This window comes from Pieris napi, chromosome 5 (assembly GCF_905475465.1).
Source record: "Pieris napi chromosome 5, ilPieNapi1.2, whole genome shotgun sequence".
Classification (NCBI taxonomy): Eukaryota; Metazoa; Arthropoda; class Insecta; order Lepidoptera; family Pieridae; genus Pieris; species Pieris napi.
Window position 1 is genome coordinate 5,354,458 of NC_062238.1, and position 21,235 is coordinate 5,375,692.

The 21,235-nt window shown below is 30.0% G+C and overlaps 1 protein-coding gene across 1 annotated transcript in view; it reads right to left on the minus strand.

Moving 5' to 3' along the window:
- Window positions 1-248: 248 nt before the first annotated feature.
- The window catches only part of LOC125049435 (serine/threonine-protein kinase ATR-like), a 30,997-nt gene continuing 10,010 nt past the window's right edge, over window positions 249-21,235 (minus strand). The window contains exons 14-26 of the mRNA XM_047648730.1: window positions 20,453-20,563; window positions 20,098-20,264; window positions 12,806-12,935; window positions 11,736-11,899; window positions 11,277-11,433; window positions 5,584-5,823; window positions 4,565-4,802; window positions 3,960-4,205; window positions 3,185-3,341; window positions 2,673-2,737; window positions 1,705-1,888; window positions 858-1,041; window positions 249-419 (exon numbers count right to left, since the gene is read on the minus strand). Coding sequence (XP_047504686.1) covers window positions 291-419; window positions 858-1,041; window positions 1,705-1,888; window positions 2,673-2,737; window positions 3,185-3,341; window positions 3,960-4,205; window positions 4,565-4,802; window positions 5,584-5,823; window positions 11,277-11,433; window positions 11,736-11,899; window positions 12,806-12,935; window positions 20,098-20,264; window positions 20,453-20,563 — 2,172 coding nt within the window. The 3' untranslated portion in view covers window positions 249-290. The remainder of the gene's footprint in view (window positions 420-857; window positions 1,042-1,704; window positions 1,889-2,672; window positions 2,738-3,184; window positions 3,342-3,959; window positions 4,206-4,564; window positions 4,803-5,583; window positions 5,824-11,276; window positions 11,434-11,735; window positions 11,900-12,805; window positions 12,936-20,097; window positions 20,265-20,452; window positions 20,564-21,235) is intronic.

Below are 21,235 nucleotides of genomic sequence, written 5' to 3' on the forward strand. Positions count from 1 at the left end.
GATTATTATTTAATAAAAATAAATAAAAAATGAAAATAGCTGTTTTCTCTCGATTATTTTTAAATACATACATAAATTTAAAAAATGTGTGACGTCACATCAGGAGGGGGGGTTATAAAAATGTGACAACCTGTGACAAGGACGGGAGGAGGGGTTCAAAAGTCCTAAAATTCGTGTGACGTACTTTATGGATGGCCCCTAAGGTATAATAAAAATAGCATATAAATTTTTTATTAATCACTTTGTACATTACTTAAATTATTGTACTACATATACCACTAGAGAAATGTTTACAAAAATGGTCCCCATCCGATATACATCTGACACAGGTTATGTACACTCGTAGCCTCAACTATGAGATGTTCCACTTGACCTTCTGCAGACAGGGAAAGAGATAGCTGCTTATTCTTCGTTTTAACCTGAAATTTCATGAGGATTGATTGAAAACTAGCAACGAAATGTAAATTTTTGAAGCTTTTTTTTATTGTACATAATAATTGTTGAAAACGAAAGAGATAATTCACTAACAGTTTCATTTTAATTTTCCAATAAAAACTGTTTCGAGCTGAGAAATATTAAGTCTTTTGTCTTTTTAAAAATAAAAAAAATGTCTCTTGTCATATATCTATAGAAATTTGCCTTTAGAAAATTGTTTTATAACTGTAGTTTCGATCTCTTTGGACAGCTTTAAAAATTATTAAGTTGTGACACAAATATAATATGTAGATGATACGACGTTCACCGGTTCATTTAGTTGTTTATAAAAGTAATAAATAAATTATTATGTCATGAATAAACTTTATTAACTTTATAATGAATGCCTATGTTTTGAGAGAAGAATATTTTTCGTTACTTACCATGCCATTGAGTCTTTGTTTTATATGTCTTAAATGATGTAAGGCTTGTTCGTTCGTCCTTTCAGCGCAGTCAAGGCGTGCTCGACCCCACGACACCAAGGGATCGTACACGAACGGACCAATCACTGACATCAACGCTGCTGTTTGTTCTCGTAACGCACGCATTACCGCTTCGCAGCTTTTTCTGAAAAATATTTAAATTTATTAATTTTCGATTAAAAACAAAGTTTAGTAGATTTTATTCTCGTGGTTTTAAGTACACTAACTTTAAAGTAATTTTGTCAACACATGTATAGTTATGAAAATTGTAGTATCCATTTCTTGGTGGAAATGTACTTTTTTGATAGAGGCCTAGAGGATGAGGCCTTAGAACAAAGTAGGTATGGTTTCGTCATGTATACGGACGAATCGATAGGATCATGTAATTTTTTTAACCCGAAACCAGCTAATTTCAATTTGAATAAACAAATTACACGAATTTTATTCGAACTGTGTTTGTTCGTGTTTTCGGTTAGTTCTAAGTGCACAAGTGATTTATATATTTATGTAAAGATTAATTGAGAGTGTTCGTTTCCGCTACCTATTCGATTATTGTTCGAACCTAACACTAGGTCCTTCAAGAAAAAATATATCAAGCACTTAAAAAATTTGAAAAGAATAAAAAGAAGGATAATTATTTCGATATTAAAACATAATTTAAAGTGGAAATTTTATCCATACATTTTATACGGCCTACTAAAAATTTACGCGACATGGACGTCATCAACTTTCAAAAATCTCACCCTGTATGAAACCTCTATTTTTCTTACTAAACGATTGTTCCAGACTTCTATTAATCAAAACTTACCTAAACATCCCCTCGTGCTTTAATGGTCCCATAGCAGCCTCCATATTATGCGTGAGACGAAAAGGCACTCTCTCAGGCCATTCAAAAGCCTCGCCCTTATTAAAGAGACAATTAAAGTCTACATGAACTGTATCACCGTTGGTCGAGTCGAAGGATATATTCTCGCCGTGTCTGTCGCCAAGTCCTGAATTTTTAACAAATTACGTAGATATTACATGTATTTTTAGTACATGGTATTTTTAATAATTTAATTATTTGCAGTAGTCCTAAAGCTTAACAATTTGCAAACAATTACATAAAACACAAAAGCACAAAAATAAAGTACAGTTAACAATTTTTACCTAATTATACAAAATAAAACATATTATGTCTATTTATAATAAATTCCAAGATGCATTGATATTATAGATATTATATGTAATTAATCAAAAGGAAGAATAACAACACCATTATTAATAAAAGATACCAGAGTTATTTATATTATTTTTTAAGTATTTTTAGTTACATTAAATATATCTATTTGCTGGTAATTTGTGTTATAATGTGAAGGTATACGATACATGGCTGAGTTATAATATAAATTTAATTTTTTAAGCAATTAAAACTTTTTTTTTTGACTTAGCTTAGCTCAGTTCAAGGAACGTATTAGGTTACGGTATATAAATGCGAGTGTAAAGAATAAACAATTCTTGTCCTAGTGTCGTTTTAGTAGTCGTCAATGATGTCATATAGTAGTGCATTTTAAACTAGTGCAATGATGGGACTGATTATAAGTTTAGGCTTACTTAAGTTACTTTGCACACAATAAACAATGGAAAAAAAATATTTTATACATAGCTCTTAATCTCGGGTGAACAATTATACCAAAATCTATAGTATTATTATAGATTATTTAGAAGACAGTTCTGTCCACAATTTGAAAATCGTGACGAAGTTGGATAAACTAAATTAGACAATAAGTGACTTACCCAAAATATATCCCACCATGGACATTACTGCTGTAGTTCTGATGTACGCCGATCGCGCTTGATACCTAATAAGTTAAAGAAAATGTTTTGGGTCATAATTTTAAAAATACTGAATCCTTCTACAGGCAGACTTTATTGGAATGTCGAGACATAAATCACTAAAGTATAAAGAATTCAGAAACTTAAACACTCAACAAATTCTAAACATATTGAGTTTATTTTTTTTTTAATAAATAAAAATAAATTAAATAAAGCCTCAAATAGGTTAATTGCAAATTAAAAGTCTTAAACCATTTTAGCTAATTCACGCGTTTTTAAACAAGACCGTAACAATTTCACAGCAATAAATTAACTTTTAAAAGAAAACTGATGTAAGGAATATATATCAATAACCTTTTATTGTTATCTATTAAAATTAGGAAAATTATTCTGAGAGAATACGAGTCAAAATCCTATAGGTTTTTACCATAAGCCACAAATGAACTATAAAAAAAACATTCCAAAAGACTCACCATCCATATGGATCGGCGAAGACCCTCCTAAACCACTCCTGGAAGAGTGGTGGATGTCTGAGAAGCAGCTGCTGCTCGAATATACGCCGTTTCTTATCTACTGGATCTTTGTTGAGGCACATCATTTCTTTAAGCTCTCGGTTGCTTGTATGAATACCTAAAGCAGAAAATAATAAGACAATATTAAAAAGAGGGAACATTTGTATATATATGTTATAATACGTTTGTAACTAATCCCGGCATGAATATTAAATTATACCTGAATAGCGTCTATATTAATTTCAAAAATATATGAAGATTTTCCAACCGTACGAATTCAGCATTCAGCAATAATGCATATAAAAGGAAAATCGTCACATTAACGTCGTTAATAGTAAAATGATATCTAAGAAAAATTTATATGCTTGCCCGATTCTCTTTTCTTTCCAAAGTAAGTTCTTTTTTAAGTGACTTGAAAACCGAAGGAGGTTTTTCATTTAAACTTAAACTTGTATTTGTAAATTATATTTTTTTAATAAAAAAACTACTTATACCTAGTTAATAATATTTTAATCCACCTGTCATCTTGGGATGCTTTATTTTTTATAAACTACAACAAAAATTTGTCATCAAAAAGCCACGCCCGATAATAACGATAAGTAGCTATATAACTAGTATATTTGGACTTGATTATTCAGTTGAAGTGTATAATTTTAAGTCAAGTAAAGTCAAGTAAGACAAACAAATATCGTTATGGGACAAATGACAGTATTATAGATTTTATAGATTAACCAACCTTTTTGCTTATAAATATGTATAAGCACCGGCCTCAAGCCTACGAGGTTAGGGACCCACTCGATAAGGCCACATTCCTCATTCAGGGGTAAAACACTATAGGTTCGAATATAAAGCCGTCTACGTCTGGTTTCTGGCGCATCTTGAAGGAACCTGTTCACAACCGCATTGAATTCCATCAGGCGAAAGTCTTTTCGAAGATCGTCTCGAGGTTTCAACATTATTATGTACGATTTGCCATCTGAACCTGAAAATAATTAAAATACATGATAAAAATAATGTTATATAAAAAAATACACTCCGCGTGATATCTAATAATATATCGTTTAGATTTTTTGGTAAGGAATTAGGTAAAAGGAATTTAAAAGTTTTTTTTTTATACAGTGTAATCTTTTATAACGAATTTCAAGGGACGGAGCATTTTTATTCGTTATATGGAAGGAAGAATTAATATATGGGTATTGGGATAAACCAATCTGACAAGAGGAGGGGGGGGGGAATAAATAGCAGTAAATTTGCTTACGTAATACTTGAGCGACCCCTAAAGGCAATATAGGCCCTCATGATATTTAAGTTCAGCAAATGTCTAGAAATGACAATACAAACCTTTCAACGTGACTTTCCTCGGTTTTTGTAAAGACGGCAATATCTGTATTTGCTCCTCTATACCTGCGATATAGACAGGTGGCGCCGCGGGTATATTAAAATCTATGCGTTCCTGTCTAGCCGCTTTTGATGGCAGAACGATCTTACAAAACTCCTGGAACGGCATCATTATGTGGCTGAAGTTATCCTTTGCCAGGAGACGCGGAAGAGTTTGGACTAGAGATGACACTTTGGTTGTCTGAAAAATATTTTTGAAAGTATGTTAGCTATATGAATAAATCGTCATGATCGTAGAACAATGTCGCATCTGAAAAAAATCCAAAATCCACTTTTTAAATATTACAGCTACATTAAAAAAAATTCCATGTGTTTTAAATTATGAATTAATCAGTCAGTAAAGTGATTTGATAGAAACACGTGATTATTCTAGAAAACTGTGTAATTTAAAACTATTATTTTTATTTTGTTTCAAAACTGGCTTGTATGCCAATTTTCGTAATAACAGAATACGAATTAAAATAGTTATGACAAAAACTAACATGATTATATTATTTTGAAATGGCTGCCCTGTAAAGTTTACAATTTGTCAGATCCCTCACTATTCTACGACTATGATGAAATTTTTATTAAGAATAAATCCTAAAAATACAGATAGCAATGATTATTATGAATCCTTGGTTAAATGATGTGTAATAATATACTTTGGAATGGGTAAAAAATGTTAAACTCGCGTCAGGACACGTGACCTGATCGAAAATTCGTAAGACGGATGGAGAGTAGACAGCTGGCGTATTTAATGTAATATAAATTGTCATGTTTGTGTACGATAGCGCAATAAATAAATATTGTATTCTACCACATCAATGATAGTACTTTTATACTGATAATTAAAGCAATTCGTGCAAAATAATTCCCTAACCATTGCAAAATATCAAAAATGCACAACGTTGATATTTAAGTTTTTACTTCTGCCGGCAGCCCCGGAGTGCAACCCGTCGTTTTTTTAGATATATACTTACAGATCCACTTTCAGCAATAGGTTTATTGCAGAGTTCTATCAATTTCTCAGCCAAAAGTGTGAAATCAGACACAAGTTTCAACATATGCGGTTCTTTGAGTCTCGGGTCAGCAAACACGTCAGCACATCGCTTTTTTCGTTGAGGGTAACTGGACTTCACTACACAGAGCATCATCCATAATGTATGTTGAGGGTAGGCCATTATCAGTTTCACTATTATTGCTTTAAGTTGAAGGTACACCTAAAAGAAAATTCTTTTAAAAAGGGAATCATTAAATTTAATTTTGTTGAATATCGTGTGCAATATTAAAATTAAAATAGTGTGGCCGCTGACTGCTCCAATTAGATTCAGTAGAAAAAGAAATTTTAATTTTAGAAAATAAAACTGTTTTGTTAACAGCAATGAGAGAGAGAGACGGAGGGTAAAGGGTCACTCTGTTTGCTTCAGATAATTTTAAAAGGATTAAGTCTCTGCGGATAGAGAACCGTAGGATTTGAGGTTACAGCACTAAATTACCCATTTTTTTGTTAAGTATATAACTTTTTAGTTTTTGGTTAATAGTTTATTAATATTTTTATTTGTCATTTTAGATTAAGGTTCTATAATTTTTTTATAAGATTTGGTTATGCACTTCTTGCACTTTACCCCTCCTATCTATCTTTTTACTTTTTTCCCTTCCAAGGGTTGCCTAGCAGAGATCGCATGTTAGCGATAAGGCCGCCCGTTGCATTCCTTATAATTTGTATGTATTATGTTATTTGTTTTTGTATAAATGTAACGAAGTGTGAATAAATGAATAAATAACATCATTATAGTTCGACAGTATTTAATTTTTGTAAATGAAATGACGCTAAGTAAAAATTATTATGTGTTCCGTTTGACGTCCGAGGTCCATTATGAGAGAGTACATCGTTTCCTTTTCCGCCCAAATCGCTAGTATCCGACCTTTTCCCACCACGTGACACCGCCGCCAGCGCCCAGCGTTTGAAACTGGAACTAACTTTTTATCGCGCTAAAGCAAGCCGCCAGAGTTCTTGTTCATTGTTGCGTCGTTTTTCGTCTTGCACAGTCGCTAGTGCACACTTAAAAACGAATCAGTATATTCAAAGTTATATCGACCTAAAATTTATTTTCAAAGTGGAAATAATTATTTCGTAAAATGGTTAACTCGGTTTTCACGTTAAAAATATAAAATGGCTAATGAAAGTGCTAAAATCGGTGTAAATGTGTTGGCTACGCGGTCAAACGTGCCTCACCCGCGCTTTACAAGGCCGTCTCATATCACGGGAGATATTGTCTCTGCAAGTTCTGACAAGCCGAGTTCTTCGCAAAGTTCGAGTACGAGTGAAGAGGATGAAGAACCGCCGCCACAGCAGTAATTCACGTGATTATTCTCAGGTTTGAGCAATTGTCGCAGTAATTGGTGAGTCACCTTAATAATACTTTTTTACAATTATGCTGCGTCGTCTAGCATGTTACATAAAGTGACCGAATCTAATAATGCAAACCTACACGACCCTTTTTTGAACCATGCGGCTGTAGTTAATGATATTGCTCATTTAGACGTGTCGGTTCAAGAACCTCCGAGTTATAAATTATAATATTAATTTCAATGCAGAGGTTTTTACATTTCTGATTTGAACTGTGTATATTGATATACAAAAGAAATACGTTGCTTTTCCTGCTTTTACCGATTTAAAAATGAATTTATCAATAAAGCGTTACGTAGCGTTTTAGTGGTCTTCAGTCGAACGCGGTTCTTAATTTAAATTCTATACATAATAAATTGCAAGAATGTTTTGGTCAAACTTTAAAAACATGTTATAGAAGATTTAGATAAAATTCCCACCCCTCTTCGGAGTACATGTTTAATCCTGAAAAATTATCTAAATATTTACAAAATGTTGGTAGTATTGTCAAAATTGACAGAATTCGCGGGTACCAATCTAAAACAATACGCGTTAAATCACGCATACGTTTTTAATCGCCTGTAGCTTCAACGTCTCAGGTTAGTCAAAAGCCCTTTCTTGGTAACCGATACAAAAACAAGGACAACAGAGTCACAACTTCGATGATCACGAAAATAAAAAATGTGAGCCGTCACGGGACGCCTGGCAGATGTGAAACATCGACATTATTTTGTTAAAATAACGATGACTATTTATTGAATAAACATTTATTTTCATTTAAATACAAAAAATTTACGAATTTATTTCAAAACGTGACTACTTAATTCGTTAAATCAGTGACTTCGAAATACACCGTACACACTACTGCATATAGACTGTATATATACCATCATATAGCGTGGCATCGCCACGGCATTTGTCGCCACACCAGCTATCGGTTTTATGTGCGGTTATAGATGTTTCACATCAAAAAGGGGGACGCAAATATAACAATCCAAATAAATACCGACATAAGTGACTCGATGGGCTTTTCGTGCGGATGTTTAAGGAACTATCACAAAAATTGGGTGAAATTAAAACCTCCTTTTTCCATTCTAAAATTAATAACCTCCGCTCGAATAACTTTCAATCGAAAACCGCTATTAGTACTGTCCTAAATCCTAAAAAAGTTGCCAACACCTGTTTCAACTTCGATTTCCTTGGAAATACATACCATGATTCGAGACCATATACTGGAGCCAGCACCGCTGACTCCGTCGTTCATATCTATCATATCATATTTCATAATAACGAAGAACGGAAAAATCGAGTCATTTTCAGCCTAAAATCTTTAAATCGGTTCATGAAACCAGAACCTTTTCATCTGTTTCATCACCACCAAATGCCAAATTTCCTACAAAAAGGCGATTGGATGGTGAAGCTGGATCACAGGCAATCCTACTATGTACCGATTTCCCTCGAACATCGTTGCTTTCTGCGTATCAGTTACGAGGGAAGGCTCCTTCAAATGACTTGTCTACCTATTGGGTTGGCCATAGCTCCGAAAATGTTTGCTTCGGTGACAAATTGGACAGCCGAGCTATAACGCCGTCAGGGCTTAAGAGTGATCGTTTTCTTGAACGATTACTTACTGGTCCACCAGGACAGAACAATTCTTAACTCCCAGGTTCTCGTAGCCATGACCTTTTTGAAGAACCTGGGCTGGACCATAAATCGAGAGAAGTCGATATGCACTCCAACGAGGTCGATCGATTTTCTGGGTATCACGTGGGACACACTATCGAATGCAAAGTCCTTACCCGTAAAAAGTTATCAAAATTCGTCAGTGCCTGATAACACGCTTGTCAGCCGGCAAATTGGACCCTCAAGCAGGCCCAACGCCTCTTAGGGTATCTCAATTTTGCGACCTTCATCACCCACCGGGGAAGGTTGCGTTGCCGAACGCTGCAGCGACACAGCAATGCATTTAGGAGAGCTCCTCTTTGCCCGAGTTCTCTTGCAGAGGTGAATCAGGACGTGGTATGGTGTTTGCACAACCTCAGTCACAAAACACCGATTCACTTCAAAACAAGGCATGTGAATTACATTGTCACCGATGCCTCGGATCTACAATGGGGAGCGCTAATCAACAACAAACCCCTGAATGGTTCTTGGACTCAAAGTCAGATTGGGTGGCATTGCAATTTAAAGGAGATGCACGCTGTGGTAGCAGCAATCTCTTTGACATCCGAAGTCCTAAAAAACTCGATGGTAATCCTGCAAAGCGACAGCAAAACTGTTGTATCGTACATAAAAAACGAAGGAGGAACAAGGTCCCAAATGCTGTTAAAATTGACAAAAGATCTTCTGGCACTGACGGACAGTTTGAATATTGTACTTATCCCTCACTTCCTTGCCGGGAATGTACAACGTGGAAGCCGATTACCTCTCGCGCAATCGCAGGGGCACCGAATGGCATCTCTTGAAAGAGGCAACCACGGACATATTCAGACGATGGGGAACCCCCGAAATAGATCTTTTCGCGTCACGAGAGGCTCTTGTCGTGGCAAGTTATGTGTCGCTAGACTTATTAGACTCCGACACTTGCTTCACCACGCCTTCAGTAAATGCTGGCGATACGATCTAGCGTGGATATTTCCACCGCCACTTGGTATAAATAGGTAAATTGGTGTCAACATAGTAATATAAACTGTCGATTCCCGGCTCCTCCTGATGTAGCTAGATTCTTAGCAAACCTATTTATAAAGGATCATCTGGCATAGATACCTATATATCTAAATCTATTATCTAAATAGATCTATATCTATTTTAGTTCACAAATCTGACATAGCATCAATTTGTGAGGCTCTAAGCGATGTTAAAATTTTATCTAATAAATTAGTAAAACATATCCTTAAAGCGCTAGCTCAATCCTATCTATAGCTAGACCAATCGCGCAGTAATTGCCAGTATGGGAAGCGGGAAAAGTTATAAATTATTTGAAAAGCCTAAAACTAGATGAGCAAAATTTATTTCATAGCTCGAAACACACAGCCACAATAATTTTATTGGCTTCTGGGCATAGAGTTCATGATTTGACTCTCTTGCTTTTTCGAGCCTCAGCATTTTATTGATAACGGTGATTCCATCACTTTGCATCCGGGTTTCGGTTTTAAAACAGATACAGGAACGTATAGACAGTCAAGTTGGACGTTTTTATCGTGCCCGGAGAAGCATCTAAATCCCTTATTTTGGCTTAGGACACTCATAACTGTCTCTAATAGTAGATGAGGCTCCTTGACAAATTTGTTTATTACAACCAGATATCCTGTAAGACCAGCTACGCCCACAATTTTTGGGGGCTGGGTCAAGAAACCCCTTTTGGAATCAGGTATCGAAGCATCTCGTGGTACTTGATCAGCTGTTGCTTCGCTAAATTGTTTTAGAAACATAAATGATATTCTTGGTTAGGCAAATTGGCGTCATGAAAGTACATTAAAGATATATTATTGTCGAAATCTAGATAATAATAGTCAGAATGCTGAGACTCAATCAGAAGTCTCTTTCTCAGTACTTTCGGCCGCTTAATGATTAGCCAAGTATTCTACTTCATTATAAACAATAAAATTTTTGTTATTATGTTTATTAAATGATGCTAAAGCTTAGGCTTTAATTAGCTTGTATTGTTTATTTCATCATGATTCTATCGGATATAAATAATTCAAATCACATTGTTGCGTTTTTTAGTTATTAATATATAACTTTACAAGCCACCAGGAGATAACAAACACGTCTCTCATAATGGACCTCGGACGTCAAACGGAACACATAATATAGAAATTTTACCTAAAAATAAAATTTGTATTATGTTTCCTAAGACGTCCGAGGTCCAAACAAGCTCTTCCTGGTTCTCTTATTATGAGACAAACAATGAACAAGAACTCTGGCGGCTTGCTTTAGCGCGATAAAAAGTTAGTTCCAGTTTCAAACGCTGGGCGCTGGCGGCGGTGTCACGTGGTGGGAAAAGGTCGGATACTAGCGATTTGGGCGGAAAAGGAAACGATGTACTCTCTCATAATGGACCTCGGACGTCTTAGGAAACATAATACAAATTTTATTTTTAGGTAAAATTTCTATATTTTATTTCGCATAACCGCCACCCGGTTCACTTTGCGCAGACTATGTTCTAAATTATTAACAAAAAAGATAATCACGACAAATATCTCTATGGCTCACATAGATAATAAATATTGAGATAGATAATCTAGAGTACTAAATTTTTATTGAATAGTAAAAATTTGTTACCTCTTTAACTGGATGGCATATCCTGGACACAATTTGCGAGAAGGCAGTCAAGTAAAGGTATATTGGTAGTCTTTCAGAATAAGTTTTGATGATTTCTGTCATTTGCGCAAGCACCGAGTGGATACTTGTATCTGATGACGTCACTTCCACATCCAACCTAAAAGTTTAAGCTTTTTACTTTCATTTGAATTTTAATATTTCAAGAAACGTGCGGTAAAAAAGTTAATGCGGAATAATCCAAGATTATTTTTTTTGAACTAGTGTTGTAAATAACTAAAACTCATGCGCATATAAAAGCGAATGGATGTGACCAAAATGTTAATAAGCTCCCCACGCTAGGGAGTGGTGTTCCGGATAGTTAAACTATGTTTAAAACAAAAGAAATATAAGAATAAATTTTAAAAAAAAATCTGTTTTGTAGTTCTCTGAATTCAATGGTAAAACATCAAGTTCTCATACCATATTGACAGCATCCTAGGCATGCTCTGGTACAAATATTTATGTCCATATTGTAAAGCTTTCCCATAACTGTTCAAAGCATAAATACGTCTAGTCCACATGGCACCATTATCGCTTGCTACTTCAGAACTACTCACTTTCTCGTAATAAGAACCCAAACATACCTGAAAACATTATTAATTAATTATTCAATATGTTTATGAAAATTTTACAGAGATCTGTCGTGAGATTTAAGACATGAAGTGAGATGTTTTCGCTGTGCAGTAGGAGAGTTGTAGATTGGAGGAATTCAAGAGGAAAAATAAGATGATAGGCAATACAGAAATAATTTGTAACAACGTAAACAATATTTCCTGCAAGAGATCTCTTCTAGAGTTTACGCAGGAGTAACAGCACCAAAAAGTAAATAACCGTAACTAAGGTTATATTACGAGTATAGAACAAGATATTTTTACTTTAACAATTTTTTTTTTTTACAATTCACACCAATTGACCTAGTCCCATCCTAAGCTGGTGAAGCTTGTGTTATGGGTACTAGGCAACGGATATACATACATATTATAGATAGATAGACATATAAATACATATTTAAACACCCAAGACCTAATCACAACACCAAATGCTCATCACATCGATGTTTGTCTCAGCCGGGGATCGAACCCGGGACCCATGGTTTCGCAGTCAGGGGTACTAACCACTAGACCAATGAGCCGTCTAATGAGAGCAATAAGGTCGCTGCAGCTCCTATTGTGTTGAAAACACTGTTACGTCAATATAGTTCAACTATCTTGATATATAAGAGAGAAAAAAAAATCTTAATAACAATTTCATCAGTTTGCATAACGGCCGGTAAATAAAATTAAATAGTACATTTTAGGAAACATGTATATTATCAGCATAAGTTAAAACTTATTTTAAAAAATATATAACTTTTTTTATATTTGATTTCGACGGCTTGCTAGTAATTTTCCTTCATATTTTCCAAAGTATAATATTGAGTATTAGTAAAATAATTTTATAATGGTTTTTGGCTTTAATAATATTTAAATATATATTAAAGTAAAACTCACGAGACTTTTCTCCCATTGCTTGAAAACATCAACTGCTTCCTTGTAGTACCCAATATTAACGTCAACGTCCACATTCGTTGTTTCATCGTTGTATTTCGCGATCAGTAACTTTGCTTTAGCACATATTTTTCTGAAAATCATTATATTCATAAAAAAAAGTGTGAATGAATTATAAGAATTGAATTAAAAGAATATATAAGAATGAATTTAATTGTCATTAAAATATATGGTGTCGAATAATAAATAATAAATGATAAATGATAAATGATAAATGATAAATGATAAATGATAAATGATAAATGATAAATGATAAATGATAAATGATAAATGATAAATGATAAATGATAAATGATAAATGATAAATGATAAATGATAAATGATAAATGATAAATGATAAATGATAAATGATAAATGATAAATGATAAATGATAAATGATAAATGATAAATGATAAATGATAAATGATAAATGATAAATGATAAATGATAAATGATAAATGATAAATGATAAATGATAAATGATAAATGATAAATGATAAATGATAAATGATAAATGATAAATGATAAATGATAAATGATAAATGATAAATGATAAATGATAAATAATAAAAAGTGTGTGTGTACAAAGTACACATCTCAGAAGTGAAACTTCAGTGGCAAACTAATCTTGAAGTGTTGTTCATATTTATACAAATCTAAAAGTTTAGATTTCCGATACTTAGAGGGACGGAAAAAGGAAGATATGTTAGGAATTTAATGAATTTAATTGTCATTAAAATATATGGTGTCGAATAATAAATAATAAATGATAAATGATAAATGATAAATGATAAATGATAAATGATAAATATAAATGATAAATGATAAATGATAAATATTAAAAAGTGTGTGTACAAAGTACACATGTCAGAAGTGAAACTTCAGTGGCAAACTAATCTTGAAGTGTTGTTCATATTTATACAAATCTAAAAGTTTAGATTTCCGATACTTAGAGGGACGGAAAAAGGAAGATATGTTAGGAATTTAATGAATTTAATTGTCATTAAAATATTAAGTATCGAATAATAAATAATAAATGATAAATGATAAATGATAAATGATAAATGATAAATGATAAATGATAAATGATAAATGATAAATGATAAATGATAAATGATAAATGATAAATGATAAATGATAAATGATAAATGATAAATGATAAATGATAAATGATAAATGATAAATGATAAATGATAAATGATAAATGATAAATGATAAATGATAAATGATAAATGATAAATGATAAATGATAAATGATAAATGATAAATGATAAATGATAAATGATAAATGATAAATGATAAATGATAAATGATAAATGATAAATGATAAATGATAAATGATAAATGATAAATGATAAATAAATGATAAATGATAAATGATAAATGATAAATGATAAATGATAAATGATAAATGATAAATGATAAATGATAAATGATAAATGATAAATGATAAATGATAAATGATAAATGATAAATGATAAATGATAAATGATAAATGATAAATGATAAATGATAAATGATAAATGATAAATGATAAATGATAAATGATAAATGATAAATGATAAATGATAAATGATAAATGATAAATGATAAATGATAAATGATAAATGATAAATGATAAATGATAAATGATAAAAAGTGTGTGTACAAAGTACACATGTCAGAAGTGAAACTTCAGTGGCAAACTAATCTTGAAGTGTTGTTCATATTTATACAAATCTAAAAGTTTAGATTTCCGATACTTAGAGGGACGGAAAAAGGAAGATATGTTAGGAATTTAATGAATTTAATTGTCATTAAAATATTAAGTGTCGAATAATAAATAATAAATGATAAATGATAAATGATAAATGATAAATGATAAATGATAAATGATAAATGATAAATGATAAATGATAAATGATAAATGATAAATGATAAATGATAAATGATAAATGATAAATGATAAATGATAAATGATAAATGATAAATGATAAATGATAAATGATAAATGATAAATGATAAATGATAAATGATAAATGATAAATGATAAATGATAAATGATAAATGATAAATGATAAATGATAAATGATAAATGATAAATGATAAATGATAAATGATAAATGATAAATGATAAATGATAAATGATAAATGATAAATGATAAATGATAAATGATAAATGATAAATGATAAATGATAAATGATAAATGATAAATGATAAATGATAAATGATAAATGATAAATGATAAATGATAAATGATAAATGATAAATATTAAAAAGTGTGTGTACAAAGTACACATGTCAGAAGTGAAACTTCAGTGGCAAACTAATCTTGAAGTGTTGTTCATATTTATACAAATCTAAAAGTTTAGATTTCCGATACTTAGAGGGACGGAAAAAGGAAGATATGTTAGGAATTTAATGAATTTAATTGTCATTAAAATATTAAGTGTCGAATAATAAATAATAAATGATAAATGATAAATGATAAATGATAAATGATAAATGATAAATGATAAATGATAAATGATAAATGATAAATGATAAATGATAAATGATAAATGATAAATGATAAATGATAAATGATAAATAATAAAAAGTGTGTGTGTACAAAGTACACATGTCAGAAGTGAAACTTCAGTGGCAAACTAATCTTGAAGTGTTGTTCATATTTATACAAATCTAAAAGTTTAGATTTCCGATACTTAGAGGGACGGAAAAAGGAAGATATGTTAGGAATTTAATGAATTTAATTGTCATTAAAATATATGGTGTCGAATAATAAATAATAAATGATAAATGATAAATGATAAATGATAAATGATAAATGATAAATGATAAATGATAAATGATAAATGATAAATGATAAATGATAAATGATAAATGATAAATGATAAATGATAAATGATAAATGATAAATGATAAATGATAAATGATAAATATAAATGATAAATGATAAATGATAAATGATAAATGATAAATGATAAATATAAATGATAAATGATAAATGATAAATATTAAAAAGTGTGTGTACAAAGTACACATGTCAGAAGTGAAACTTCAGTGGCAAACTAATCTTGAAGTGTTGTTCATATTTATACAAATCTAAAAGTTTAGATTTCCGATACTTAGAGGGACGGAAAAAGGAAGATATGTTAGGAATTTAATGAATTTAATTGTCATTAAAATATTAAGTGTCGAATAATAAATGATAAATGATAAATGATAAATGATAAATGATAAATGATAAATGATAAATGATAAATGATAAATGATAAATGATAAATGATAAATGATAAATGATAAATGATAAATGATAAATGATAAATGATAAATGATAAATGATAAATGATAAATGATAAATGATAAATGATAAATGATAAATGATAAATAATAAAAAGTGTGTGTGTACAAAGTACACATGTCAGAAGTGAAACTTCAGTGGCAAACTAATCTTGAAGTGTTGTTCATATTTATACAAATCTAAAAGTTTAGATTTCCGATACTTAGAGGGACGGAAAAAGGAAGATATGTTAGGAATTTAATGAATTTAATTGTCATTAAAATATATGGTGTCGAATAATAAATAATAAATGATAAATGATAAATGATAAATGATAAATGATAAATATTAAAAAGTGTGTGTACAAAGTACACATGTCAGAAGTGAAACTTCAGTGGCAAACTAATCTTGAAGTGTTGTTCATATTTATACAAATCTAAAAGTTTAGATTTCCGATACTTAGAGGGACGGAAAAAGGAAGATATGTTAGGAATTTAATGAATTTAATTGTCATTAAAATATTAAGTGTCGAATAATAAATAATAAATGATAAATGATAAATGATAAATGATAAATTATAAATGATAAATGATAAATGATAAATGATAAATGATAAATGATAAATGATAAATGATAAATGATAAATGATAAATGATAAATGATAAATGATAAATGATAAATGATAAATGATAAATGATAAATGATAAATGATAAATGATAAATGATAAATGATAAATGATAAATGATAAATGATAAATGATAAATGATAAATGATAAATGATAAATGATAAATGATAAATGATAAATGATAAATGATAAATGATAAATGATAAATGATAAATGATAAATGATAAATGATAAATGATAAATGATAAATGATAAATGAAAAATGAAAAATGATAAATGATAAATGATAAATGATAAATGATAAATGATAAATGATAAATGATAAATGATAAATAATAAAAAGTGTGTGTGTACAAAGTACACATGTCAGAAGTGAAACTTCAGTGGCAAACTAATCTTGAAGTGTTGTTCATATTTATACAAATCTAAAAGTTTAGATTTCCGATACTTAGAGGGACGGAGAAAGGAAGATATGTTAGGAATTTAAATGATAAATGATAAATGATAAATGATAAATGATAAATGATAAATGATAAATGATAAATGATAAATGATAAATGATAAATGATAAATGATAAATGATAAATGATAAATGATAAATGATAAATGATAAATGATAAATGATAAATGATAAATGATAAATGATAAATGATAAATGATAAATGATAAATGATAAATGATAAATGATAAATGATAAATTATAAATGATAAATGATAAATGATAAATGATAAATGATAAATGATAAATGATAAATGATAAATGATAAATGATAAATGATAAATGATAAATGATAAATAATAAAAAGTGTGTGTGTACAAAGTACACATGTCAGAAGTGAAACTTCAGTGGCAAACTAATCTTGAAGTGTTGTTCATATTTATACAAATCTAAAAGTTTAGATTTCCGATACTTAGAGGGACGGAAAAAGGAAGATATGTTAGGAATTTAATGAATTTAATTGTCATTAAAATATATGGTGTCGAATAATAAATAATAAATGATAAATGATAAATGATAAATGATAAATGATAAATGATAAATGATAAATGATAAATGATAAATGATAAATGATAAATGATAAATGATAAATGATAAATGATAAATGATAAATGATAAATGATAAATGATAAATGATAAATGATAAATGATAAATGATAAATGATAAATGATAAATGATAAATGATAAATGATAAATGATAAATGATAAATGATAAATGATAAATGATAAATGATAAATGATAAATGATAAATGATAAATGATAAATGATAAATGATAAATGATAAATGATAAATGATAAATGATAAATGATAAATGATAAATGATAAATGATAAATGATAAATGATAAATGATAAATGATAAATGATAAATGATAAATGATAAATGATAAATGATAAATGATAAATGATAAATGATAAATGATAAATGATAAAAGATAAACGATAAACGATAAACGATAAACGATAAACGATAAACGATAAACGATAAACGATAAACGATAAACGATAAACGATAAACGATAAACGATAAACGATAAACGATAAACGATAAACGATAAACGATAAACGATAAACGATAAACGATAAACGATAAACGATAAACGATAAACGATAAACGATAAACGATAAACGATAAACGATAAATGATAAATGATAAATGATAAATGATAAATGATAAATGATAAATGATAAATGATAAATGATAAATGATAAATGATAAATAATAAAAAGTGTGTGTGTACAAAGTACACATGTCAGAAGTGAAACTCCAGTGGCAAACTAATCTTGAAGTGTTGTTCATATTTATACAAATCTAAAAGTTTAGATTTCCGATACTTAGAGGGACGGAAAAAGGAAGATATGTTAGGAATTTAATGAATTTAATTGTCATTAAAATATATGGTGTCGAATAATAAATAATAAATGATAAATGATAAATGATAAATGATAAATGATAAATGATAAATGATAAATGATAAATGATAAATGATAAATATTAAAAAGTGTGTGTACAAAGTACACATGTCAGAAGTGAAACTTCAGTGGCAAACTAATCTTGAAGTGTTGTTCATATTTATACAAATCTAAAAGTTTAGATTTCCGATACTTAGAGGGACGGAAAAAGGAAGATATGTTAGGAATTTAATGAATTTAATTGTCATTAAAATATTAAGTGTCGAATAATAAATAATAAATGATAAATGATAAATGATAAATGATAAATGATAAATGATAAATGATAAATGATAAATGATAAATGATAAATGATAAATGATAAATGATAAATGATAAATGATAAATGATAAATGATAAATGATAAATGATAAATGATAAATGATAAATGATAAATGATAAATGATAAATGATAAATGATAAATGATAAATGATAAATGATAAATGATAAATGATAAATGATAAATGATAAATGATAAATGATAAATGATAAATGATAAATGATAAATGATAAATGATAAATGATAAATGATAAATGATAAATGATAAATGATAAATGATAAATGATAAATGATAAATGATAAATGATAAATGATAAATGATAAATGATAAATGATAAATGATAAATGATAAATGATAAATGATAAATGATAAATGATAAATGATAAATGATAAATGATGATAAATAATAAATAATGAGACGGTAAATTTTTTTCCAACGCCGTTAAAGAAGTTTGACTTCAAAAAGGAACATGGCGTGTAACCGAAAAACGTGACGCGTACGGCGTAACGAAAAAATGTTACACTACATTTTTTTCCAACCCCGATAAAGAAGTTTCACTTCAAAAATAAGGAAAGAGCCGTGTTGATTTTAGCGTGCGACTCGCAACATAGAGATAGGTTCCAACCCCGGGTGCGTCAATAGATTTTTTTTATATACGTTCGCATTTAACACTCGATCGTTCGGTAATGTAAAAACAGGCAGCGTCAGGCACATGACCTAATTGTCTATTAGAAAAAGAAAATGATCACGAAACAAATACAGATGTCTGGGGCCCAGACCTAAGGGCAAAATCAGTGCGCTACAACGTTTTATGTCTGGGCCTCAGATGTCAGCCCATCTCGGGTGATCAGCCTTGTATGCCTGACACACGCCGTCGGGTTTTTGGGTCTAAAGCATGTCGGTTTCCTCACAATGTTATCCTTTACCGTACGAGCGAGTATTAAATGCGCACATAGGCAGTCCATTAGTACATTGATACATTAGAGCACAGCCGGGGTTCGAACCTACGACCTGAGAGATTAGACTCACACGCTCAAGCCAACTAGGTCAACACAGCTAGTAACGAGCAACGTAACGTATAAAACAAAAGAACAAACAATAGATTTATAAATTAAAAAATAAACTCCTACCTTTGTTCCTGGCTAAGATTTTCGAGTTGCGGATAGGCATCGTCTAACCCTCGTCGTAAGGTCGTAAACGCCTGCTCCTGTTGTCCTCTAGCCCAGTACATTTTGGATTTTTCAATAAACAACTGTTCTGGTTGATATTCCTCTGCGTTTAATATGTACATGTATGCCTGAAAATTAATATAGAATTAAAACATTTATAATTAAAATGTATATTTATCGGATATTGATAGAGCGAATGAGAATACATTAAAGACGAACCGCTGAAATAAATTGTTAGAAAAATTTTGTTAACCGAAAATCGAACCTAGAACGGGTTTAACAAGAATAGACAAGAAATGAAAGCAGTTAATTTTACCTGTTGGAAAATTCCGGCTTTCCTTGCATGTTTTGCGCTTTGAAGCCACAAGTCCCCGATGCAAGATCGGAGTTTACTTGACGTCATCGGGTGAGTTGGTTCTAGTAATTCCTGCGAATAAAAAATATACAGTTATCTTAAGACAATCTCGTCTTGGGCGCTGGCAAATATGTCAAACTTCCGAAAAACAGCTTGGTTTTGTTTAACAGTTCCGGACACTAGATTTAAGTTTGATTGACGTTATAGATACATGTATTATTTGAAAATATTACGATTATTTAATAAAACAAATAAAAATATAATAATAGATCACACCAACGTTCTTTGATAAAGTTTTTAAAATGTTCTTTTTTTTATTATATTTGATGAACAGGCAAAAAATTTAATAGGTACTAAAGCTTTTTGATTTAGAAACCATAAAAAATGTTATTAAGAATTTGATTACTATTTTGGAAAGTATTGTTTATAATATAAACATAAACTTTATATAATATACGATATAAGTCAGTAGTAAAATATAAATTATTGAGTTTCCAAGTTTACCCTAGGATTACAATTTCAGTGAAGAATAAAAATCCATTTATAAGGTCCCACTTATATAAATGAAAAATTATTTATATTGAAATTATTTTTTATTAATTATTAATATATATCGCTATACGGCACATGTACCTAGCATGTCACAGGCTAATAATTCTCACTACAGTTCTCACTAAATCGCTAAACAGGGATACACGATTATAATGTAATTTAAGTGTAACATTGTTCTTATTAAACGCCAGA